Here is a 25,730-nt window from a genome sequence, read left to right as displayed (position 1 = left end):
TCAAATGAAAGACATATGTAAATCAATAGGCTCCTAATTAGGTAGTTGAACACGTAATTTATTTTCCTTAAATTAATACAATGCAGGTTTGACTCATTATCATTTGCTTGGTCGTTGAATTCTTCATTATCTTCCAAATGGTTCGTTTTTGTGGCCAGGTGTCCATGCTTCCGTGAATTAGAAGCCTATTGATTCTCTTTAGTCTAATTTGTTTTAGCTATTTTTATGCAATTGTTTGCAATATAACACAATAAGTGCACTATGAACATTGGAATTTCATTCTTTATGGGGTATATAGCTATTTCTAACATAATGTGGCTTAAGAGGATGAATAATCTAACTAAGCACCTAATTAAGAAAAAATAACAACTTGGGATTGTGACTGGCAGGACTGAAAACCAGCATACACAGGGGGGCCCCAGGACCGAGTTTGGGAACCGACAATCACTTTAATATACACTGCAATACGATTAAGGTTAAGAGTTTTTTTACAGAAGTCACGGGTGTCACGGAGTCAGTGATTTTTTCCCCATTTCCACGATTTCCTCCATTTATAGCACTTTCTGTGATTTACCCCTGTATTATTTTCACATTGTTCTTTTACTCCCTGTAAAATCCAATGAAATATGGAATATAAAGTTAAGAATTTGTACTTACTGTGACAACTAATCTCAGTGACTACAAGTAGTACAACCTACAAGTAGTACAGTACAACAACATCTTTCCTTTTTTAACCTGTATTGTTTGTGCTGATGGTAATATATTTTTATGAAGCCCCTAACTGTTCTGGCTCATTAAAGACTGGGGACAGCTTATCCTTTATGTGAACCAATGTGTGGACATTTTCCTCATTTCAGCTGGGAAAAAGCCAGGATTTGAGTGACAGAAATTCACCTTGCCCAAGCCGGTACCAGGTACAGTAGATGCCATTATCTCTTCAGTCTTTGAATGGGCTATACCCTTGACTCAGTCAGACTATAACAAACATTATTATAAAAATTAAATTGGCATACATAAATAAAATTCTTCTTCGAGGGAATTTAGCGTGTCCTTAAAGGCCTCTTTATGCAATAACAACTCATACCTAAAATAGTCCCTATGTAGTTTACCCTGTGTAGATTTATATTGCCTGCAAAATGCAATTCAATTAATTAAATAAAATGCTTGTTCATTAAGTCTTTGAATTTTGAAAAAGCTAATAAAAATCCAGAAATGCATACTGTACACAAATATAATAATACAAAATGTAACATAGCATAACAATATAGCCTAATAATAATATAACACAGTAATATGAAATAAACACTAATAATATAACAATCACATAGTTCTGTATTAATGCAATGTGTTATGTGTGTTGATGTGTTCATTTTTTCGCTACACAACTCTCTACTCTGTTTCACAGAAAATAATGAAACGGCTCATCAAACGTTACATTCTCAAAGCACAGATTGACAAAGAAAGTGATGAAGTGAATGAAGGTGGGTTTTGTCAGCGCTCTTTCTGTAAACACTGAAAATCTGAAATCTCTGGAGCCGGTGTGGAAAATTGAATTCTGGGTCTTTGTGTGCCTATTGTTTGAGCATCCTCTGTGGTGAGCTTATGTGGAGAGTTGTGGTATGGTGACTGGTGTCACCATACCATAATTTGGAATAGAACAATGACAATATACTATCCGTTTTTATTCATTATTAGAAGTATATGTCACTCATTAAGCATTCTTTGTGAAATACGAACATTTTAGTCAGTGGGATACACTCCTCAAACTCTGTCTGAATAGGCCCCTGGCAGAATATAGTGTGGAATAATGTGAAATACTGTCAGGGGAGTAGGTAAGGAATAATCCACAATGAGGTGTGTGTTAAAAAGCTTTTAACACAATGTGGAAGCCTCCGCAAAGTCTGTTATGGTCTCTTGCCAAAGATTAAAATATAAGGAGGGGTTGTTAATATTTTGGGGAAATTCACTCTCAAAGCATGAACTTTGGCTGGCACTAACTAGGTGGCTATTGTTTAAGCATGTTGCTATGGTTTCACAGGTTGGTTAGCTCAAAAGTGAGAACTATCAATGTTGGTGTGGTGCCAAGAAGGTGGACAGCATTGGCCCTACAGGCACGCAGGGTAGCAGCTGAATCTCATTCCAATTAGGGCTGGGGGGGGGGGGGGTGGGTGCAGTGAATTTAAATGCGGGTTTTATGCAACATTTAACAGGTTCATTGAATTCAAAGGATTTTGTTCAGGAATAGGTTTTGTTCTACTATACGAGGGCTGAGTTCATTTCTTTTCTTATTTACAACTTCTGCCTTTGAGAAAATTAGTTTGCATGGGACCGAGGAGGCAGGTGTGCACAGAAACTCCAATGCAAGCCGATATAGGTGTGGATTAACGGCTTTCTGAAGGGGCGAGAATCACAGTGGATCCTCAGAGTGAAGAATATTTGGGTTACTAAGTTAGCACCTCGACTATAGCATCCTCTGTGACATTTTTGACCCACCTGACTTCCACCACATGGCTGTCCAAAAGATCCCACAGACCCTCACCTGAAAAAAAACAAAAAAAACTAATGACTCATTTTGAATAAATGTCCTATGTAACAAAACTGTTGTCAAACGCAAGGGCTAATAGAAACAGAAAGATTAAACGTAACAATACTTGAGTGAGTTGCAGTCGTGGCTGAAAGTTTCTGCTCGCTTTGCCTGTAACAGGTACATTTGAGAGTTAGTGCATGGTGTGTTTTGGGAAGTCTCTGACCTAATTATGGAGGCACATTTTGCTGTCAGCTGTTTCACAGCTGTCTGTGCATTTGACTGGCTGCAGAAACCCAGATTTATACCTTAGGTCCAGCAGTGTGGCCAGTGTCATCACACTCAATGTTTCAAAGGACGACAGCCTTTCACTAAGCCACCTTAGAAGGTTGCTGGACAACTGCAGTGCTTTTCCATCCACAACTTGAGACTGTTTAATGCTCTCAGTATGCCTAAGAATGCGGATGAGAGGAATGACCTTTGATCCAGATACTCTACTCTTCAGACAGCTCAGTAGGTGCTTCATTGAAATGAGAGTATTCTAATTAATAGTGATACTCCTCAGAGGTCAAATGTGACAGGTCTGTCCTCAGAGTTACCAGTGCAGCTCCAACTGGTTCTCTCAGGTCAAACAAATGCTGTTACAGGGCATAGGTGCTGTTCCATCTTGCGTCTACCTCTTGTATGAGTTTTAGTGTTGCTGCACTTGGAAAAACCTCTCCTGAGCTGTTGTACTTGATCTAAAATAGCCAACTGTCTTTTTGGCTTTTGATCTAATATCATCCAGTCGAAGTGTCTGTTCTATGGCTTTCTTGACAACAAAATTTAGTTAATGTGCAATGCATGCTATGTGTCTCTTTTTAAGGATGCTTGCACATGCTATCAAATTTGGTGCTGCATCAGTAACAAGGCACCTTACTTTATTTTGGATGCCCTACTCATCCATGACCATGAGAGCTATCTTGACTTCAGCTATGTTTTCAGCAATATGATTTTTTTGAAAATATTCTGCCCCAAATAATATTGTAGATAGCACATCCACTGATGTCAAATTGTAAGTTAACAAAACATCTCTTTCATCTACTCTTATTTAGCTAGCTAATGCATTCATGCAAGTTGCTTAAAACTTATTTAAAATTCCTTTCTATACCCACAAAAATGTACCTATTGCGTACTGCGGCATGTGAGTACACAAGTAGGCTATGTGTACCTCCAGGGCAGGCTTGGCTAACTCAATACAGCACAGCTAGCACCAGTCAGTCAAGGCAGTCATAATAACGAGGTCTGTATAGTTAATCGTAAATTTATTTTTTAAATTGTTGTCTTTCTTTGAAAAATAAACAATACCCAATCATTTGTATTGAGTGTTAGCCTTGTATGAGAAAATAAATAGGACATTCGAGGCATTTGAGTTTACTGTATGTGTTAGTTTAACCGTGTTATATTAACCGTGTTAGTAAAAATTTCAGTTTACTAAGGCTCAGTGTAGTTCCTTCAGTTAATTAACACGCAGTGTCTACTGATGCCATGATGAGTTTGCCGCTACAGCAGCCAATGCGGGAAATACAGTTCCAGCTGCTGGTACACTGCCTGCGCTTGACAAAATCTGTTTCCAGTTAGTGTCCACATACAATTTACACTATAGTTGTTAACAAACACTAAAAGGGTCTTTACTGACTAGCAGAATTGTGTGGAATACTCTTTAGGAGTGACCCGTGGAATGATGTGAAATGGTGACTGGTAGAATATTGTGGAACAGTGACTGGCAGAATTATGTGAACAATTTTTAGTGTTGAATAACCCCTCTCTCTCTCTCTCTCTCTCTCTCTCTCTCTCTTACTCTCTCTCTCTCAGGTGAGCTGAAGGAGATCAAGCAGGACATCTCTAGCCTGCGCTATGAGCTCCTGGAGGAAAAATCCCACAACATGGAAGACCTAGCTGAGCTGATCAGGAGGCTAGGAGAGAAAGTGGCCATGGCGCCCAAGCACCAGTGACATCTGGCTATAAAACCTGTCGAGAATGGAAGTGGGAGCAGGAATGTCCTGGAAGGAATCTCAAAGTAAATCCTTCTGTCTGAACCCTTAAGAAAATTACCTGTTGTACAGCACGTCTGGATACATATTACTCCAAGAATTGGCATTCAGCCAGGAATGGATGTGCCAAGTACTGTACAGTGTGCATCAACTCTTTGGCTAAAGCGGAGTCCAATGAGTTGTCAATATTAGTCCTATTCTGGTGTTTTTTATTGGTCTATATTAGGGATATTATGATTCACACACACAACAATAATGTAAAAGTGAATATACCTGCTCACAAAAGATGTGTGGTGTGGACAGAATGCTGACTGTGCCGTATCTACTGTGGTCAGGGGTCACTTGTGGCAGCAGATAATTGTTTGTAAAGTCGCCCCTGGGGTGGGAGGGTTTCAACCAGCAATGCATTGTCCATCTTACTCCTCAAAAAGAGCCTCTTCTGGTTGATTTAGCAACTGCAGTATTCCTGCACAGAATGTATCTCTCTGCACCAGCTGTGCTCTCCTTGAGCAGTTGCAGCCTCTTCAGGCCAGCTCTGTGAGTTACTCTGTCCAGTCCAGTCATTCAGCTTGTGGACTGTAGATGGGAAAGAAACTCTGTAAACTCATGCCCACAAATCTCTTATCTCATTTCCTGCAGAAGCAGCTAGAATCAGGAATGGGGCTTTAAGTAGTGGATGGGTAACTTGTATAGTATCCTACCTACTCTAATGGATTACTTGCCATTCGGAATCCGGGCACCACCTGGTGGCCAATGTAGGAATGTCATCACAGAGTGAAGAAGATTAAAGTTGGAGCTAAATGCATCTGTACGCTAAAGTGGAGGCTGATGAGTCATGCTGCATTTTGTGGCATTTTTCATACAGCAGTGCAAGGCATGAGGTGAGAATAATATGGCCAGAACTGTACATCCTCCACAATAATGTGCACCCTCTTTTGAATTTACAAAAGATATCACCTAGGAAAGCTGACATTTATGAATAAGCGTTCAAGAAAAGCAATGAGACATAACAAAGTACATGTCTATGAAAGAAAAGTCTTGATAAAATGGATTCAGTGATGAAGTCTGCAGACCGGAAGTGTGCTGCTGTGTATGTGATATTTTCATCCTTAAAAATGTTAGCCATATTCGTACTATAGGTAAATTAAAATGCTTGGCCTGGTTCATACATGTCACAAGCAAACCCCTGCCCTTGTCTGTACTGAGCCAAACATATCTGAGAGAATTACACAAAAAAACAAATATTTACTTATACAGTATACTTCAGAATTAAAACAAATAATTATGTCAGATGTGTCATTTTATGTTCCATGTGTTGATTCATAACATACCGCTTTTACAACATTAAGAAAATTGTTCAACAGCTAAAATATTTAGAATTCCTTTTCTTTATTTCCTTCTTTTTTATATTTAATTGGTTATATTTTGTACACTTCAATGTATAGGCACTGGACAGACACAGAGTACAGAAGAAAGGCAAATTCATTTTAAGCCAGAGTTTTTTTTCATAGAGAAATGTTCCGCCTAATGCAATTAATTCAATTCAAAAACCTTGTGCTCATTGGATTACTATCATTTGAACATGCAATGGCAGCACTTCTGCAGAGCAGCACGGTAGCATAATCAACACAAATGCACCTCAGGGACAAAGTGTTGTTATAAATGAACGTAGCCTATAAACTCCCAAACAGTTATAATTTACTGGGTAGTTAGCTATCTAGCTGAATGCAGATTTTTGATGCAAAGCACCTCATGGACCTGGCTTCTAACCATAGACTGTATAAAAAATATGGACCAAGTCACTGTGACGTCACCCATTGACTTGGTTTTGAAACCACTGAACTGTATAAGAACCGTGGAAGTGCAGTTTTCAGGCAATACCATGTTGTGCAAATTGGAAGCAAAGAATGCGCAGTGGGGAAAAGGGAGACCCTTATATTGGCATGAAGTCCGGCTGAGTCCAAGGTTTCCACTAAGCGGGTGAGATACAAACTGACAAAATATTAAAATCCTGTCCAAATAGCAATAACTTAGCAAATAGGCGCATGGGGAGACATTAGATGAATAAAAAACACCTATTGTGACTACATTATCTTGTGGGGAAAAAAATATTTGCTTCACATTTTGACAGTATTGTTACCATTGACTTACATTGAAACAGGTGGCTGAAACACTTACGCTGAATCTAACCACACTGGCATTAAGAGCAATGTCTCTCAACAAGACCAGGAAATGACCTTCAGACATGAAGCCCAGTTTTGGCTGCTTGCTTGTAACTCGCTTATTCACTCACGTTTAGCTGGCTCTGAATTCTCCACAAGGGAGAACTGAAGTAGATGAAATAGCTGAAGCACTGAAGTAGCTGAAATTCGGGGGTGCTATGTAAGAGTGGTGCTTAGCATCAATGACACTGTGTGTCCTTTCTTAAATACAGAATGCATTTGGGTATTATATGTATAACTTAGCCTAGGATATAGCGTAAATAATAAAATGTTAATATCATTTAGTAAGTGAATGTAATATAGTTAGCTAACATTAGATGTCAAGTAACTTAACTTACTAATGTTACTAGGGAGACAGACCTTCCCTTTTTTAGTGATTGGATTTCAATTCCATAATGATGAAATGAGTAGCTGCCATGTTAGCTAGAAGACATTGAGGTAAATATTATTTAAATTGCCATGACTGCACTTTAATATGCTCTTTTAACTGAACAGTGAGTAGCATAAAACAACAAACTGAGGTGCAGCGTAGACGCTGCTAACAGAACTAGTTGTGTTATTCTATTCTTATAGTTTATAATGCATAACGTCATGAGACAATACTAATGGGGACAAGAGGGACAGAGCAAACAGACACCCGTCCATTAACTCCAGCTATTTCTAACAGCTTCTACCAAAAAAAAAAAACTGCTTCATCTAATGATGACTGCTTGGCAGAGAGGATTCAGACCACACTAAACAATATAGATCTGCATCCAACCAACAAGGGTTGCTGCAGTACTGTTACCTTACCCACTTGCATCATTGTCCTGAATCACTGACTTGGAACTACCCATCTGTGTTGGTATTAAACTTTAAGGATTTTGTGGAAAGAGAAAAATATGCATCTGACCTGCAAATCTCCAATCAATTAAAAAGTGAAATGCTTGCAATATGCAGGCAATTGCTGGCGCTCTGGAGCCCCGTCTGGATTGTGTTGCAAAATGGCAATTGTTGACCCAGATCAGGAATCCTGGAACTAGGAGGACTGCTTATAGAGATTTTATAAAAATTTAAAACCAGAAACTGAAGTGTTCAAACTCAGGATGTGAACTGTGTAAACAGGCCCTAAATCTTTGACGGCCCGCATACAAGACTGTTGTGCCTCTTGTTATGTTCGGAAAAGGCTGGTATTTGTGTTTTTTTTATTTTATTTAAAATCTGTTTTAATGCCATATTATTGTTATAGTTACATGATTTCCAAGTTACACTGTGGTGGTGCATGGGCCAGAGGAAGGCACAGCACACATGCGGCACACGCATGGCACATGTAGTGATTTTGATAGAGAGGGACTACCACCTTTGCCTGATTTTGAGCCAGAAAAATACCTGCTAACCGCAAGGTGCTTTGTCCTGATTTTGAGTGCTAAACCTCAGCTTCATTCATTTCCTATGCAATGTGCAAAGGTCACTTAATGCTTCGAGCTAAAAACCTTAAAAATCTCTGGGACTTATAAATAAAGTTATCTCTGAAGGTAAAATGCAGGTAATTTTTTTAAAGTTAATCAAAGGAAAATAACTTCTTATTAATATAATTTAGTAAACTACTCAAATGGAAATTAATTTGAAATGATGATGTCCCAAAGCTATGTGTCACATCATAGTATTCTCCTTATTACCCAATGGGCCTATCAGAGGTGCATAAACCCATCTATACAGTGAGTTTTACTGAATTCATGTTAAGTAGGCCTACTAGCGGTGGGATTATTAATCATATTTCACCATCACGTTTGCACATTGTTTTGTCAGTATATACATAAAATATCTTACAGAACACTGCTGTCATCCTATTAACACAGTAACTAAAAAACAGCCAAAAACTAAATTTTTGTATTGTGCCATAAACCTTTCTTTACTACGTGGAAGGTTACACTATCACACTTCTGTGAGTGTCATTAAACGTGACTTTCTCTGAGCTGTTCTTGATTATCACAGTTTCCTCTTTCAGTGTTCAAAGACAGTGATTAAACCTTGTATTTGTGTCCGTTCAGTTTCGAAAAGGACAAGCTCTCTGTCTTAGGCAATCCCTGTCATCCGATCAAGGTGATAGGCTATAGATTGCAGACTCCTGTTAAAGGATGCAAGCCAACATGCTGCACCACCCAGTGTTGTGGAAGTTTCTGCTTCTCAGTACTCCTACTGTCACACAAATATATTCCTTCATAAATAATGTAAAGTTCTGTTTTATGTACACTGCTTGTTCACTAGCACCGACTTTATTCAGTTTTCTTGTCAGGTGTAACTGAGTAGCTACCTGAGTAGCTTTTTATGTATTTGTGCAATAGTTATTATTGCTTACATTTCCTAATTCATGGTATTGTTATTCTTGTTGTCTTTGGCCCCGGTTAACAGGTATACCAGTTCTGTGGACATTGTAAATGTATCTAAACACAAGCTGAGCTTTTCTTTTTGTATCATTAAAATAATTATTTTGGATATATTCTCAGACTTTAATTGTTGCCTTATTGATAGCATTTGGAGGTTAAAGCATACAGTAGCCCTATTGGTTTGTCCATATTAAAATGTTTTAAAAGTTGCATTTAAAGTGCTTTCAAATTTTCATGACTCACACCTTAAGTTCACATACAGTACAGTACAGCTATGTCTGCTGAGCTGGTTTTCTTGTGAAGAGCAGGTAACAGTTGGCATGCCTTCATTAGACACTGGTTTCCTTACATGGATTCCTCAACTCAAGACAGTTGGGAGTCGGTTTATATATGGTTCAGCAGGAAATATCTAATTTTATATTGGCCAGCTACTGAGGGAATACAAGAGTAACTGTGGTTCAAGAGCTCTCAAATTCAGTCTGATTAAGTAAAATCATACTATCATTAACCATGTAGAGGTGCTGTTGAGATTTCTTGCATAGCCCTCAAAATACATTCCAGACTAAAGACGCTGATGTCCTCTTGCACAGTCATGCATTTGGGCCTTCTACTTTTCTTTCTGTCCTGGTTTAGATCTAGTTTGCTCTCTTTCAAGACAGTAGTGCACACGTTTGTATGAAATCTTCCGTTTCTTGCCAATCTCACGAATGGAACAGCCTTTATCTTTCAAAAGAAAAATTGACTGGTGAGTTTCTAGAAAAAGTTCTTTCTTTTTGGCCATTATTTAAAACATAATTTAACTTTAAAAATTGTAGTGTACTAGATACTGTAGCAACTGAAAGAAAGATATTGTCAGCTTAATTGAACTGCACAATTGTTTTCAGCTGTTTGTAATATAACGGGAGTGCTTTCTCTCATAACAAATTTGTATATTAGTAATCATTATGCCGCTCAAACCTGTAGTATATCATGAATATTGACATGGCTACGGGGTTTGTTGGTGTAAGGTAAAAGTCTAGGAGTGCCTTTGGGATCTAACTTCCAGTAATTTTGCATCACTCACATCATATTGCATATGTTTTTTTGCTGTATTATATATAAATAATTTTTGGTAGATGTTGGCTCTGCCAGTGGAAAATGATACTACATTTTGAACTTGAAACAAATTTGGTTTACGCTCACAAACTTTGGAATCTGAATTAACCAGCCTAACTACATCTGGCTAGCAGTGATAGCTGCTGCTTGCTATGGTGTTTTTCACTAAATGTATAGTTCAAAAGAGCAAAGGCCAAGTCTGTATTTAGAAAACTAAGCCTAAGCAAGCACTACTAATACTGCATGTTGTGATTTTGCACAAATCATCAAATGTTAGATCTCTGTCTTGTCTTTCATAATCTACTTGTGGACTCTAAAAAAAATGAATTAACATCTAAATGAAAATCCTTGCCGCCTGTTTTTTTTTAACATTATTATTTTGTCATGCACAAAACATTTCTTCAAACCGTGAACATGGCAGCATATTTTATGTGCATGCACTGTGTATAAAGCTAATGTGTATTTTGGTGAATTAAAAACCAGGTGGAGACCTATAATGTAACATGCACACCTCCCTCCAAACTTGCAGCCCCCACTTGAAAGAAATATGGTTGTCAAGGTAACAAGAAACTACGTTCAAAGATGCAAGACCTAGTGAAAAGAAGATGCTTCTTCTTTCGGGTCATTGTGACTTGCTACACACAATTGTGCTCTCAAGGAGTACAGATGGGAAATCATTATTTTAATTTATAAAAGATTACTTCAGCGGATCCTTCCCTGACAATGATATGGATTTTACTCTGAGGTTAAAGATTCTACCATCTTCAATGTGAAAATAACAATAGTTTCTCATTGTTAGTATTGTATTAGATAAAGGAGAAATGCAGATGAGGAGAGTGAACCAGAAAGAGATATTCTGCTATTGCAGTTGAGGTAAGAAGCTGTAAATCTCACTGACTAGCATTCTTTCAGGTAATAAGGCATCTGAAGCACTTCCCAATAAAATCATTCTAGGGCCATTCTTTATCTTATGAAGGGCGGCTCATAAGATTAAGAATGATCCAGCTATCAGTCAAGGTCATAGGTAGCTTTTCAGAAAAGTAAAACAAATTTTGAAGGCTCAACTGCTACAAATTCTAGGTGTATGGGTAGTAGCTGAGGTTTGAGTGAATGTCTCTGTCACAATTAAAGGAACAATAGAAAAAATATTGAAAAATGTATTCCTATATTTGTGACAAGACTCACAAATATAGGTTTACATTTAGCCAACATTTATATTGTACAACAGGGTTGTTCAACTAAATCTTCCTGGGGACCAGGTTCTATTTAAAAATATTGAATGTGTGCCATATGTTTCATGTACTTGTATGAGTGTAAGCAAAGTAGTTGCGTTCTTGAAATATGCATTGATTGTTCTGATTATTCTATCATTATTGGGACATTCCAGCATTAAGATGATTCTAATAGATTCCTGTCATTAGAAGGCTTTACAAATTGTTAGATACTACCCAGCTAACATAAAACATGCAGAATGTTAAGAATGTTTCCAGGTTAGATTCCCAATTGGTTGTGAAATAATATGATGAAAAGAATGCTCTCTGCAGTCTTTAAACGTCTATTTGTTCCAATAAAGTTCCGTTGATCTTACAGAATATCATTCCAGGTATGCAAGTACAAACTTACAGGTAACATCGATTCACCTCAGGGGTTTTCTGCAGCTAAAAGTACACTGTCCCCATCCACACCAATCACATTTACTTAGACCCTCAGGCTTCATTTTACATGAACAGCAAACATAATATTTATCAAATATATTAAATATATAGTATATCTAATGGTGAGAGCTAGCCACCATGGAAAATTGTCCGAATCTTAAAAGTCTGGTGAAAAGAAATAGCAGAGCAGATTAAACCAAAAAATACTACTGAAGCAAGGGGTTGTGTCCTTTAGTCCTTTCTCTTGTCTCCTAGCAACTTGCAATGAACAACATATTCATACCTAAGCTTTTAAAACACAGCACATGGGTCCACACCCATACGGCACAAACAATCTAACCAGAAAAATAGATTGATTATTATTTGAAGACACTACTTTGTGAACATAAATACATGTTAACAGTATAAATCTAAAACATAAAGCATCTTTATTCCCTAAACTCCCCATTATAATCTGGAGCTACCTTTCGTGGAAGTCAATAGCTGAAAGGTGCAGCATCAATAACCTTAGTCACAAGCTTGATATTATTATTATTGATATTATTTTTCTGTGTAATCTTATCTGAATAATCATATAGTTTTTCTGTCACCATTTTTGAGATAAAGGTGATCTTTTAAAGTAAGAATATATAATAAGAATTACACTGACACAAATCATAAAATGATAAATATATAAATAAATAAATAAATAAATAGGCTGCCAGCTGACCTATTTTATCACTTAGCTTTTTGCACCCAGGCAGTGCAGTGTCTGCACTACATTAGATGGGTTTGTGATTTCATATCTCACATTTCATGAGAAAATTTACCTTGTCAAAGCCTTTATATGAGGCTTAAGCAGGGAAGACACTGGACACACCCTAATGGTCAAAGAACACCTTGAAGCTTCATCAGTAAAAAATACTGATTTCATTTACTCTCCCTTATTTGTATGTTTATGATAAATACAACTTTTGAGTTTTGCATCTATTTTCAAGAAAATAGGGCTTCCAAAAGTAATGTTGTCCACTACAAGGTTGTTGAATCTAAAGGGAAAGTAGTGCATATGTTTCTGTTTTCCCAGGAACAACTCTGTGTCTCAGGATAAAAATATTGAGAAAATCTTATTCAAGTAAGGACAGAAGCTGCTGTTTTATTGGACATTGAAAGTTCCTTCTGGGTTAAATGCATGGTTGATACTAATTAATTCTTAAAGGCTGATGTATTTAAATTATTTACAATATACTTATAATTTGTGTTATATTTTGTTATCCTGATTAGTTAATTGATTAATCCAGTATGTGATTAACTAATCTGAAGTTTTTCCCAATAATGGCAGGTCTCTATCTTGATAGTAGGTTGTATGCAACATCTTAAATTATAGAGATGAAATCGCTTTAAATTCCATAACAAATATCTCCTTGAAATTTTCTTTAGAGCTCAAGTTGAGGTTCATAAATTTCAAATGCAAAATATGTTGTAAAAATATATATGTTCTACTTTAAAATGATAAATAGTGTCTCCAAACGTTTTATATACCAATACGTTATTAGAGTCATCAAATAATAATCTGTATGCCTTTCTGCGTGTAATTTTCTCTTCTAAGCCTCGACAAATATTTGAACAGCACTGCGCCATGGGAAAGAGAATAGTCCGTCAGATTGCAAAACGGGTTGTGAAGATTCTTGCTGACTGAAGAGCCGTAGCCACTGACATCTGATTTCAGACGTTTCTGGGATAGGCATGGACAACAATCACCAAGACAAGATGGAAAGTCTATACACGCCAGCCAGAGCATCACCAACTGCTGATGCAGAATCGATTAAAAGAGCCAGGAATTTGATTAAAACATACTCGGAGTCTTTTGGGAGTTATGTGGAGGGGATAGTTCGAGACGACTCGAATAACATACAATCTTTGAGCAGCGTCCCTCTCTTGATGCGTAATTTTGGAAACATGGACACCGTAACCTGCGCACCTGGCTCGGGTAGTGACAGTGAGATTTGGAAAGACTTTGTTGTTCCCGGGAACTCTGTGGGAAGCAGAGACACCTGTGGTCATGTTGAAATATCCACCAAAGCCGAAAATTTGTCTTGGGCTGCCGCGCCCTTAAGTAGAGAAGAAACCCTCGCGAAAGGAACTGTTACGGTCCCAGCGACTGTGCCTAAAGAAAGTTTTACCGCAACATCAAACAATTCTTCAGCCAGTGGAATCTCTATTAAAGATGAACAACAATCTTTGCTCAAAATGGAACCACAGTCTTCTGACTTCTGTCCTTATACAGCAAATATACCGAATTTGAATCCATCTTATCTGACCAATACTGCGAGTACGAAACAACTTGGATATGGCGAACAGCCGGACACTTCAGCGCACTCCTCTCCACCTGCTCAGAAGATTGTTTTAGATACTGCTCGATACTCGGCCGATTTAGGTTCGGATAACCCTTTACCGCAAGCGACAAATATCAAAACAGATCCTTGTAGTAGTTTCTCTTCTTTCGTTGGAGAAGGGATCCTTACTAGGGCATCTATGGAGTACTCACAGCAAGCGCTCCAGACATTGGCGGTGCACAAGAGTGAACCGTTCAGGTTGTCTGCTTCGAGCGCGCCCGCGGATTCTCCGTTTTGGTGCCAATCCACAGGTCCTTCTGAGGATCATCATCTACAGATTGACTATCTATCTCCCGCTGGACTCCACAACACATGCAAATACAGTTCCACGAACGCGTACAGCTCCTATTTAGGGTAAGATGTGGCGAAAACGACCCGAATTTTACTTGTGATTTCCTACGCGTTTTCTTACCCTTCAAGAAATAACAGTAAATTTGATCATGACGTGACCGTAATGAAGCATGCTTTTTAAAATGATTGCCGTAGAGACACACACTATTTATTTATTTTTAAAAACATTTTTAAATATCCATCCTTTATATGTTTATCTGTACGACTAGATTCATATTTGTTTGTCCTAAGGTTTGCATAATGAACTGACAGTGAGTTTGATTTCGTCTCGTTCCCTATTAACTAATCAATATATCGTGATTGAATGTATCACAGTAGGCCAATATGGTTGTGGGGTATGCAAAACCCTGAATGATTATATATGCATATTTTCAAGCATAATTCATTTCTTCAAAGTTAAATCAAATTTACCTTTTAAGTAATTATCATGTTCATTATATTATTAATTTATCACAGGTAATAATAACAGCTTGTTGTCCTCCTAGAGCATATAAAAAGGCCAGACTTTGTCTACTTTGGAAGCAGCTGGTGTAAAGTTACATTATAGAGGCACAGACACCCTGACAGCCATTTGGTGTTTTGTCAAAATGTAGTTGTGTTGGTTATTGTGCATTTGTAGACTTGACAGTTAACCACACTTGGGTCAAATACATATTTTAAATGATTTAACTATTTAGATGCTAGGATAAAACTTGAAAACATTCCTTCACATCCCTTAAGAATTTTTCATGGACCATACAGTGTCACTAATCAAAGCGAAGAAAAATTATATTCTAAATATTGATTTAAATATATGCTTCTTTAAACTTTAGGTATTTTACTGGTCTCTAACGGGCCGAAGTGTTTTGAATAAAGTGCTTGACCCAGGTGCAGAGTTAACTGTGCTAGGTTTGGTGTATCCTAAGTCTTCCCTTGACGGTGGACAGATGGAGATGGTGGAGTGACCCTGACTCTCTATTCATTGGCAGTGTGCTGCCCCAGAGGGTGTGCGTCATCTGTGGGGATGAAGCATCAGGCTGTCACTATGGTGTCCTCACCTGTGGCAGCTGTAAGGTGTTCTTTAAGAGGGCAGTGGAAGGTAAGGGGTCGACACCTTAGAGTGCAAGGTGCTCCAAGGTGGTCAGGAAACCTCATATCACATAAGTTCATTTTTTACCTTTATTTAACCAGGTAGGTCAACTGAAAATGTTTTCCTTTGTAGTGATTACCCGGGGAGTCAATGTGGGCAAAGAATGGAAATCTGACCCGAACATCAGGCTTAATACCCATACTCTTTCTAAAAGTCATTAATGATAGTGAGTCAGGACCTTGGTCTAATGTCTCATCAAGGTTGGCACATGTCACCTTCTACAGCACAGTGCCCCTGTCATTGGATTTCAATTTGGTCAAAAGAGAAGAGTGTCCCTTACTGACCCACCATCATCTCTTTCAACTGCAGCTTACTTTTTTTTTGGAATGTCCCCATTGCAAGCACTAGCCACACCAGCTAAACTTCAGAAGTCAGGAAAAGAGTAGAGGGCGATATGGCTGTTGGCTCCTATTTTCTCAGAGAAATAAGGAAATGGAACCTATTTCAACCAATGTAGACATGCCTAAATGAATGAAGGTGAAAAAAAATAAAGGGAAATGGTTGTATGTTTTCAGATATGTTTTTTAAAGGTCATCAGCAATGGTATCATGCTTGTCGCAGTTTGTGATGTTGTTGCACAGCAACTTGCTTGTGCGTTATCTAATACGTACAGATAAATTGGAGCCACCATGTTGACCATGGCCATGTCACTCTGTCCTCCTAGCCTTGCCTGAAGCTAATCTTCAGAGCTCTTAGTACAGTATTTTCCCTCATAGCACAGAATGAACCTCCTCTATCAAGTCCAATCAGCGGGAACAACACTTATCACACTCTGGCTTAGATTTGATGTAACCATGGGGAACCTTTGTAATGAACTTTTTGTTATTAACTTAATCAAGGGTTACGTATTTGCTGTTCATATTTTCACTTTGAAGTTTGACCTTATTTTAAACAAATACAAAGTGTTTTATGAGAAACAAAAGCATAGCATGCAGTTAGTTGCTTAAAGCTATAACAACACATTCTACAGACTGAATTGTGGATTGACAGCTTAAACATAGGGCTACACACTAATGGCTGTCTTTTCTCTCTTGATTTATTTTAAAAATATTTATGATAGAATGGTATTTTTATATCATGCTGTTTGTTCAACACTTAAGTTTAATTAACATAGTTGAAACCTGTGCCTTCAACAAAAACAAATGTTTTCTCTTCTGATGTAATAATTTTCATAAAAGCAAAGTAGCACACATTCCCAACTGTACATGTATTCCTGTTCTGAACAGGCCATCATAACTACTTGTGTGCTGGAAGGAATGACTGCATCGTGGACAAGATCCGTAGGAAAAACTGTCCTGCTTGTCGCCTCAGAAAGTGCTACCAGGCGGGAATGATACTGGGAGGTACCCACAATTCTTTCTCATTTTTATTATCTAAGGTTTATTTTTCTCACTGAACTCTTTGAAATGAAATGATCAAAAGCATTAGGCTGAAGTCATATCGAAAACAAGGTTCCTGTTTCCAAGCGGCCTCAGAAGAACAAAGCCATTCTTTTTTTATAGCCTTGACTTTGGCTACGGTTCAGTGCCTGGCTTGCGTGACGCGAGCTGAACGTTCCATCCCCGCACCTTTCATTCAAGTTTTATAGGTGTACTCTCCGAAATGGTGGGTAAACAGGTGGAAGCAGGTCAACACCGCGTAATGAGGTATTTCTTAAGACCAGAGCAGAACGTACTTGCAGTGATGGCTGCCTGGCGGCAGCAATCATTGGTGTGGTGTTTGCCGTGGAGAGGAGCCAGAGGAGCAGGGTGACCCAGCTCCGAGTGGCATCAGAGAAGAATGCCTCCTCGTGCCACTCCTCTAAGTGATGTACTCCCCTGTACTCCCCACCCATGGAGGCAGGAGGGAGAGAAAGGACCTTTTAAATATTAAAGAAAGTTTGTCTGGAAGGACCCGGGATTTGATGATTAGTAAGGCATCAACTAGAGTTGAGAGATGATGCATTCATAGCACAGTGTTATAGTTAGTGAATGCCGCCGGGTACAAACACACCTCGCACTTTTTTGTTTCAGCAATACTTTGATGCATCGCACAAAAGAAATGACTAAAGTTAATTATCACATCCATTCCGTCCCCTGCATGAAAGCTTAATTGAATGAGAGATTATAAAGCCACACAGTTACAAGCTCGAACCTTTCCCTTGTTGCTTTGCAAAATGTTTCTACATGGACTGTGCTTTTATTTTATTTCAAACTTAATATTTATTGTGAAAAGGTCATAAATGACAATTCTGGTGGGCCCCATGTGTCCAGCCATTCAAAGCCATGTTGGATGGCTTTGAAAGACATCAGTCATTCACCAGATTCAGACTGCTAATGAATAGCGACAGCATGACAAACAATCTATTAGATTTTCCAGACAGATGATAAACTACAAAGACAGTTAATGTGGAACATTTATATGGCTTCTAACAGAAGCCAGTAAGAGCCTAGAAACTGAGCACATTTTTTCATCTACAGGCCTTCTGATCATCTTCAGAAAATGTTCCCAGAGATTCTGCTGTTGTGCTATGGCAGAGAATTATTTCACAATCTATCTGGGATCTTTTGTCCAGAATCAATAGCGCACGGTGCATGGGCACAGCCAATGGCACAGTGCATGCGTGCACTGGGCATTTGGTACTGAATTTTGATATTTTTATGACCAGATACATGGAGGACCTAGCTAAAAGCTTGCAGCACAGATGGAATAGGCTGGATTAGGCTGAATATATTATCAGTGGGTATGTTGCAGCTGGATTCAATCATAGCCAATCAAATTACCAATTTTGATTACCTTTAAGAGCTGTCCAGGGTGTATTCCTGCCTCTCGCCCAATGCACGCTGGGATAGGCTCCAGCACCCCCTGCGACCCTGCTCAGGATAAGTGGGTATAGATAATGGATGGATGGATGGATTTAGTCTCCAATGGCATAGATCCCGTAATATATCTAAGTGGCACTCCTGAGGTGCAGTGGAGTTACAATTTTTCTTGGCTCCTCCATTTCGATTGTACAGTATAGCCTACAGGCTACGCGGATAGCATGATCCACACACAAACGTTTTAACGGTACACCCTCCAGACAAAACAATAACGTGGCTTATTTTTTATTGGTATTTTTGATGTTGAGTGCTAGCAAATGATGTGAAATTAGCTTGGAAGGTTAAATTAGCTTAAATTAGCTTGTAACTAATACAGTTAATGCATGTAGCTTGCATGTATCACTTTAACTACAGTCACATCATTCAAATGAAACTTGTGCAAGTTCAAGTTCCATTTATTGTCATTCTTCTCATTACAAATGAGTGTAAGAAAAATAACAGAATACAGTACCACTGCGACCACAGTGCAGTATAAGAACAGCCATAAACAAGTAAAAACAGAGATAAATATAGGAATTAATGTTATAAAAAAAGACAATTAACAATAAATGTAAAGTATACATTTTTCCTGCTTGGAGGATTCCTATCAAAGTGAAATTGGACAGCATATGATCCACAAAAATGGTTGATTGGCTTTTCAATAGGTTATGATCAAGCATGCATTAATTGGTAAACCCCTGAAATTAGTAACTCTCTGTATGCTGGGCTACGACTTGCGACTTGTGCCATAGACCTGGTCTGAGCAGGCAGGCGGCACGGACTGACGTGCTGACACCACGATTTCTATGACCTGCTTGATCTTCACTGTCACAAATAGCCCAGTAGTGCCTCTTCTCTCACTTCAGTGCATGGTGAGTCCCCAAATTACCAAGTGGGCTCAGGCGCATCAAAACGTATGAATGTCATTTTGGCTTGCCACATATAGAGCCCTCTGTTTCCTGACAGAAAACGAAAGATTGTAACCAATGTATATTGCTCGGTTCTAAAAATGGATGGACTACAAAGGTTGAACTTTAGTAATCTTTTCCTTTTTCAGTAAAGGTTCATGGGCTTCTGACTAAGGGTTCATATCTAATAAAATTCTTTTGTTTCTTTTAGAGTACAAAGACAAAAATACACTGATGTTGGCACTTCTGTTGAAAGCAAAACAACAAGAAGTATTTTACTGCTGTGAATGAAAAACAATGAATAGTTTTTGATTTGATCGAACTCTACATGAGGTACTATCGTAGAGCCCTTCCAAAAAAACAAAAAGAAATAAAAACAAAAACACAGTGTCATGCTCACAATGAAAGCTTTGAGGAGGAAAAACAAGAGGCTTCCCAATGTAATTCCAGTTTTGCCTTGTGAACATCACAAACCATTCCACATCTGTTGCCATCCCAGGTCGGAAGCTGAAGAAGTTGGGGGCTCTGAAGGCAGCAGGGCTGACCCAGGCCCTGGTGGCCCACTCACTGATTCCTCGGAGGCTCTCTGGTGACAGCCAGGCCCTGATGCCCCTGGGCTGCCTTCCTGGGGTCCGGGAGCTGCACCTTTCCCCCCAGATCATCAGCGTGCTGGAGAGCATTGAGCCTGAGGTGGTGTACTCTGGTTATGACAACTCCCAGCCTGACATGCCCAATATGCTGCTCAACAGCCTCAACCGCTTATGTGAGAGGCAGTTGCTGAGGATTGTCAAGTGGTCCAAGTCTTTACCAGGTAAGCCCCCCCCCCCCAAACCCCAATCCCTGCATGGTAATATCATCCCCACAACTACACCCCCCCAAACTGCCCCCCAAATTTCCCAGACTTCCTCTCCCTGATCCAGCTCAGGGCTGCACCCAGATTTCGTCCTTTCAGGTAACAGCCAACGACACCCCCGATGCTACGTCACCCTGCCTTAGACCAAGGCAGTGCCCAGATCATGGACATCAGCCCTTCAATGCCCCCCACCACCTGTCAAGGGCCAGATTCCTGCAGCCCCGCAATTGTTGCCCTTGGGTCACCCTAACCCTAACCCCATACTTTCGGTATAGCCCACCAACCCCAATATGAACCACGACCATGCCCAGATCACGGCTAGCTTCATGCTGTCTTCTAGTCTGCTCCATCCACTCCCCCATCGCCCACATCTCTCCTGGCTGTACCAACCCGCCCCCCCCACGTCTGTCAGGCTACGCATGGCGTCTGTCTTTGATGCTTTGATGTCCAAATCCCTCCTCCCTCCTGGTAGTGAGTAAGCACTTAGATTATAATGTGATTGTTATCGGTGCTCAAGAACAAAATGGAAAGGCAAGAAAGTAAGCGGTGAGTCAGGCAGTTTCCACTTTTAAGTCCAGATCCTTGAGCATTGACCCTGGCCAAAGTGTTCCTCCGTCCCCCAAAGCTCTTATGAAAACAGCAATTCATTAGGGTAACACAATGATATTACTGTAGATCTGAAAATCAGAGCACTTCTGACTAAAATGAGCCTTGTCATCATGTCACAGCTGTTGCTCTCAGTGTTTGCCAACCATACGTACTGTGCCAAACTTAATAGAAACATTTTAAGCCTATTTGTGGAATGCCTTTCCTATTGCACTTAACATCAAGTGATTCATTAGAAATCACGGTGCTGGAACTATGTTGAGCAGTATTTTTTCTATATATTGTGCATTTTTGTTTTGAATAGGTTTTCGCAGTTTACACATCAATGACCAAATGGCTCTGATCCAGTACTCCTGGATGAGCTTAATGGTATTTTCTTTGGGTTGGCGGTCTTTCCAAAATGTCACCAGTGAATACCTGTACTTTGCACCTGACCTCATTCTCAACGAGTAAGTAGTTAATCCTTACATGCAAACATTGTGTCGTCAACTGTCAAAATAGTTGCCATTTTAACTGATACTTCACATCAAAATTCTTAGTGTTAAACCAACTCTTAACAGTCTTATAAGAACCATATGTACACAAATAGAGCTAAAGGTACTCTTTCACCATTGATTCTATGCTGATCATTTTGCTGTGAGCCATCTGATATCTCAAATGGAGTTTTGTTTTGTCATTTCTTGGGTTCATTGCCAGAGAGTATATGAGGAGGTCTCCAATATTTGACCTGTGCATGGCCATGCAATTCATCCCTCAAGAGTTTGCCAATCTCCAGGTGACCAAGGAGGAGTTTCTGTGCATGAAGGTCTTGCTGTTGCTCAACACAGGTATGTCTTTAGTTAGTTTAGATTACTTCTCATTCGAACAGAGATCACGCCTACCAACCCACTCCTACCCACAATCCCGAGCCTGACCTGGCGTCAGTGTGACACATAAACAGTGTGACACATCTTTAATCTTCCTAAGAACACACACAAAGAAATAATGCGATTTGAGATAAACCAGGGACACATCGTACTGCAAGTCCTTGAGTGGGGGGTAGGGGAGGCAGTTATTACTTAGCAGCTGTGGTGAGTGATTTCTGAGGCAGGCATAGCAACAAACCACTGACTGTCAGTTTACTGCCGCTATGCTTTTACCTCACAGTGCCTCTGGAGGGGTTGAAGAGCCAGCCACAGTTTGATGAGATGAGGCAGAATTACATCCATGAACTCACCAAGGCCATTCACCTGCGAGAGAATGGTGTGGTCGCCTGCTCCCAGCGTTTCTACCACCTGACCAAGCTGATGGACCACATGCATGACGTAGGTCCCAGTTAATAATAATAATAGTAATAATAATAATAATAATAATAATAATAATAATAAGCTGTACATATGCTTTCCAGGCTTAATGCACTGTACAGGAGTTTTTAAATAAATATATAAGTAAAATCAGCACAGTGATACAATCACAATTAATAAACAAGCTGTTGTTAATGAACTAATACATAGAGTTAGTATGCCCTGAAATCAAGATCTTTTAAAAGCCATTATTTTATCTACCAGCAAGAGAACACTTTCAAGGTTGAAGATTTTTAACGTTGTTCAAGATTTTTTACATTTCTATATTAATATGAAAATTACCATGATAAGTGATTTCTCAGCTGCCTTAAAATATGTTACAAATGAAAAAGTTACTCTTGCTGTTAAATTGAATAACAGCAAGGCTTAAGAGAGATTATACACATCAAAAGTGAAGAGTTTTGCTCATTGCTGCTGTTTGGTGTAAAACTATTCAAATGAAAATAGATATATCTAACTCAGTGTACACCTTGAAGTGTAATGTACATGTAGTCTGGAATGTGCAACAATATGTTGTAAATATGCTGAAACTTTAATGGCCAGTATGGACATACATTGGCTTGTCTGGGAATGTCTGAAGTATCTGCGCTAATATTGTGAAATTTTGCAGTCTTCTTTCAAATGCTAACCTGACTTACTGTGTTCATTTATGATCACGGGCAGTTTCAGAAAGAGTGGGGGTGATAAATCTGGTGTCCTGGACAATTTCCCACAAAAACTGGCTTCCCAGTGTTTGCTCACCTAATCACCCCCTAATTAGCAACAAAGTGCATTCCCCTGCCCATCTTGAATGCCTAGGACCTTGGTCATCATTGCAACAGAGAATTAAATTCTCAGTTGACCTGCCACGGAAAATACATTTTAAATAAAATAAACCAGGGCACTGAACTTTGGCTTGGATTTATTCATCAACTGTCTTGTTTAATACAGTTCAATGTATATCCTACAAAAATTTTTTCAGTATTTATGGTGAGTTAATAAAATGTTTGAGAAGAGTAAAAATGACAATTTAATTGTTAGTCAAAGTTAAGGACTATATTGATCAAATCCAAGTCTTAATTTTCAGATTTCACTGCTTTCTGAGCAATCACTATTAATTTCAGAACCAGAAGGATAGAAGTAGTTCTTTCTGGTTTCTTTGGTGTATACATAGTTTAGTTTTCAAGTAGGATCAAAAGAGAGATATTGATCCAGGAGATATTGAACGAGGTGCGTGTTAAAAAGCATTTAGTGATCGGCAAATTCATTTAGATAAAAAGGTTAAAACCAAGAACACAGGGTTTAGAACAAAGAACATCAAGCAACTCGTTTGTATCTTGTAAATATTCTCATTGGCCAGGCTCATAACCGTATGGTGCTATAAAGCCATGCAGGTTGACACTGATGTGAGATAAGTTTGCCCATCTTGGTAACAAACCAAGTCAGTGAGTGCTTCTGGCCAGTAGGATCTTGTGTAGGTGGGCACAGATTACAGGCAATAATTAAAGCTAACCCAACCTCTGACTAAAAACTCAGTCAGTTTGCAGGGATCTTACCTCACCAACTTTCCTTTCCAGATGCTTTAGAGGTAGAAGGTTTTAGGGCATATACCTCCATAGATCTTATACATAGTTCTCATCCTAAAGAGCACCTTGTCAATGGCAGTTTCATTTTCTAAGCCATTTTCTGTTGTGTCCTTGACCACAGACACTGTAACACATCATGATGAGTCTTGGGTACATTACATTTAGGCTTTTAGCAGACACTCTTATCAAAAGTGACTTACACAGCTGACAGTTATTTACATACTGTCCATGATACTGTTGGATATTTACTGAAGTGATTCAGGATAAGCACCATGCTCAATTAAACTACAACAGCATGGCTGTACCTGTGAATTGAACCTGCACCCTCTGAGATTAAAGTAATTTCCCTAACCATCGCACTGTATTGTTACTTTTAAGGAATACAGGTCTGTACAGGACAGTTTCTGATAATTGACAGTAAACATTGAAATGTACTTTTTAATTTTTTACATTTGGTCCAGATTGTGAAGAAGCTCCACCTGTACTGCCTGAGCACTTTCATTCAGGCAGATGCCATGCGGGTAGAGTTCCCCGAGATGATGTCAGAAGTCATCGCCTCCCAGCTGCCTCGGGTCCTTGCTGGAATGGTGAAACCCCTTCTTTTTCACACCAAATGAAGCCGCAAATTTCACACCACCAGAAAACCACAAAGCACCATGGGAGATCAAAGCAATTTCTCATTGGAGCTCAATTTTAAATACTACAATATTAAAGAGATGAAACTAGGGAAATTTTCCATAAACACTCAGTAAAAGCCTGTCAACCCCACAGCTTGTAAAAAGAATATCTGTTTGTGCATTTCATTTTTCAATGCTTCACCGTTTCGCAAATGATTAAACTTCTTAGAAAATATGAGGTAGCTGAATTTCTCAATGAAAATAGAAAAATACTGTTTTTAAGCTTAACACTATTAGTACTGTGCCATGCTTAGTTAACATTTGTTGATTGAAATGGGGCATGTAGAATGATAAATCTCAAATTAAAATCTGTTTTATGTGTAAACCGACTGTACTGAGTTTGAGAGCGCAAACCTGCATGGTTTCGGTATCTGAATGCTGTTGTTGTAGCAACTGTTTGTGAGGGAGGAGAGGATCACCGAGAAAAACCCTTTATAACCCTTGTCAATGTCCCGGAAGACTGAAACACACATTTATTTCAGCTGAAGTTCTATGGCCTGATTCATTCTCTTGTGCCTTGTGTGTATGTGTGTGTGTGTGGTTGTCAGACTTGGTACAGGGGACAAGATAATGATTATCAGCAAAAATACTACAAAATAGATCATGATGAGAATCTTCCAAGTGACAATGGTAGTTACATTGTGAAAGTGTACTGCTGTCTCAGTATCTTTTTTGACAATCACTAACTGGACAGGAAACATACTTATTTTCAGCTTTGTGAGCTCGTAGACAGCTGTGCTTCTTTAAAAAACAAAAACATTAGACATCATAGAAATTAAGGGCTTTACAGATCCCCAAAAATAAGTTCAATCTGAAAGCATGACCCTGTTTTGAGACACTGGTACTGTTTGAAATATTTCCTTTTCATGGTCATTTTTTTCTGCTTCTTGGTTTTTCTGGTGTGAAAATTCTGTTACACAAGTGAGCTATTTGTATTTTTTTTCTGGTATTTCCATACATACATCCAGACGGATGACAAAGTAAAGAAAACCCCAGCATAAAGTGTCTTAGTAAGGTGTTGGGTCACCACAAACTGCCAAAACAGCTTCAGTGTGCCTTGGCATAGATCCTACAAGTCTTTGGAGCACTACTGGAAGGATGGAACACCACTCGTCAAAAAATATACTCCCTCATTTGCTGTTTTGATGGTGGTCGTGGTGGTGAGCGTTATCTAACACATTGGTCCAAAAT

At 38.9% G+C, this 25,730-nt stretch overlaps 2 protein-coding genes across 4 annotated transcripts in view; both read left to right on the top strand.

Annotated features, from left to right (window-relative positions):
• Positions 1-9,258, top strand: part of trpc6a (transient receptor potential cation channel, subfamily C, member 6a) — a 47,562-nt gene extending 38,304 nt beyond the window's left edge. Inside the window, exons 10-12 of one of the 2 annotated variants that reach the window (XM_064352107.1) lie at positions 858-914; positions 1,406-1,481; positions 4,379-9,258. In XM_064352107.1, coding sequence (XP_064208177.1) covers positions 858-914; positions 1,406-1,481; positions 4,379-4,518 — 273 coding nt within the window. In that variant the 3' untranslated portion in view covers positions 4,519-9,258. Of the gene's footprint in view, positions 1-857; positions 915-1,405; positions 1,482-4,378 lie in introns of those variants that run through there. The other variant, XR_010332536.1, reaches the window with a different exon arrangement.
• A 1,768-nt stretch (positions 9,259-11,026) lies between these two features.
• LOC135263752 (progesterone receptor-like) lies at positions 11,027-24,864 on the top strand. 2 transcript variants are annotated; one of them, XM_064352108.1, is made up of 10 exons: positions 11,027-11,113; positions 12,959-13,006; positions 13,481-14,621; positions 15,545-15,696; positions 16,974-17,090; positions 19,995-20,306; positions 21,259-21,403; positions 21,651-21,781; positions 22,101-22,258; positions 24,324-24,864. In XM_064352108.1, the coding sequence occupies exons 3-10, from the start codon at positions 13,618-13,620 to the stop codon at positions 24,477-24,479; spliced, it is 2,175 nt and encodes a 724-aa protein (XP_064208178.1). In that variant the 5' UTR covers positions 11,027-11,113; positions 12,959-13,006; positions 13,481-13,617; the 3' UTR covers positions 24,480-24,864. The 2 variants fall into 2 exon arrangements, with proteins under 2 accessions (XP_064208178.1, XP_064208179.1); XM_064352109.1 differs by lacking the exon at positions 11,027-11,113 and having other exon boundaries at positions 12,629-13,006; positions 15,587-15,696.
• Positions 24,865-25,730: the final 866 nt, after the last annotated feature.

Source organism: Anguilla rostrata, chromosome 9, assembly GCF_018555375.3.
Source record: "Anguilla rostrata isolate EN2019 chromosome 9, ASM1855537v3, whole genome shotgun sequence".
In the NCBI taxonomy this organism is placed as follows: Eukaryota; Metazoa; Chordata; class Actinopteri; order Anguilliformes; family Anguillidae; genus Anguilla; species Anguilla rostrata.
The sequence above is the reverse complement of the archived record's forward strand: the minus strand, read 5'-3'. Positions and strand labels throughout refer to the sequence as shown.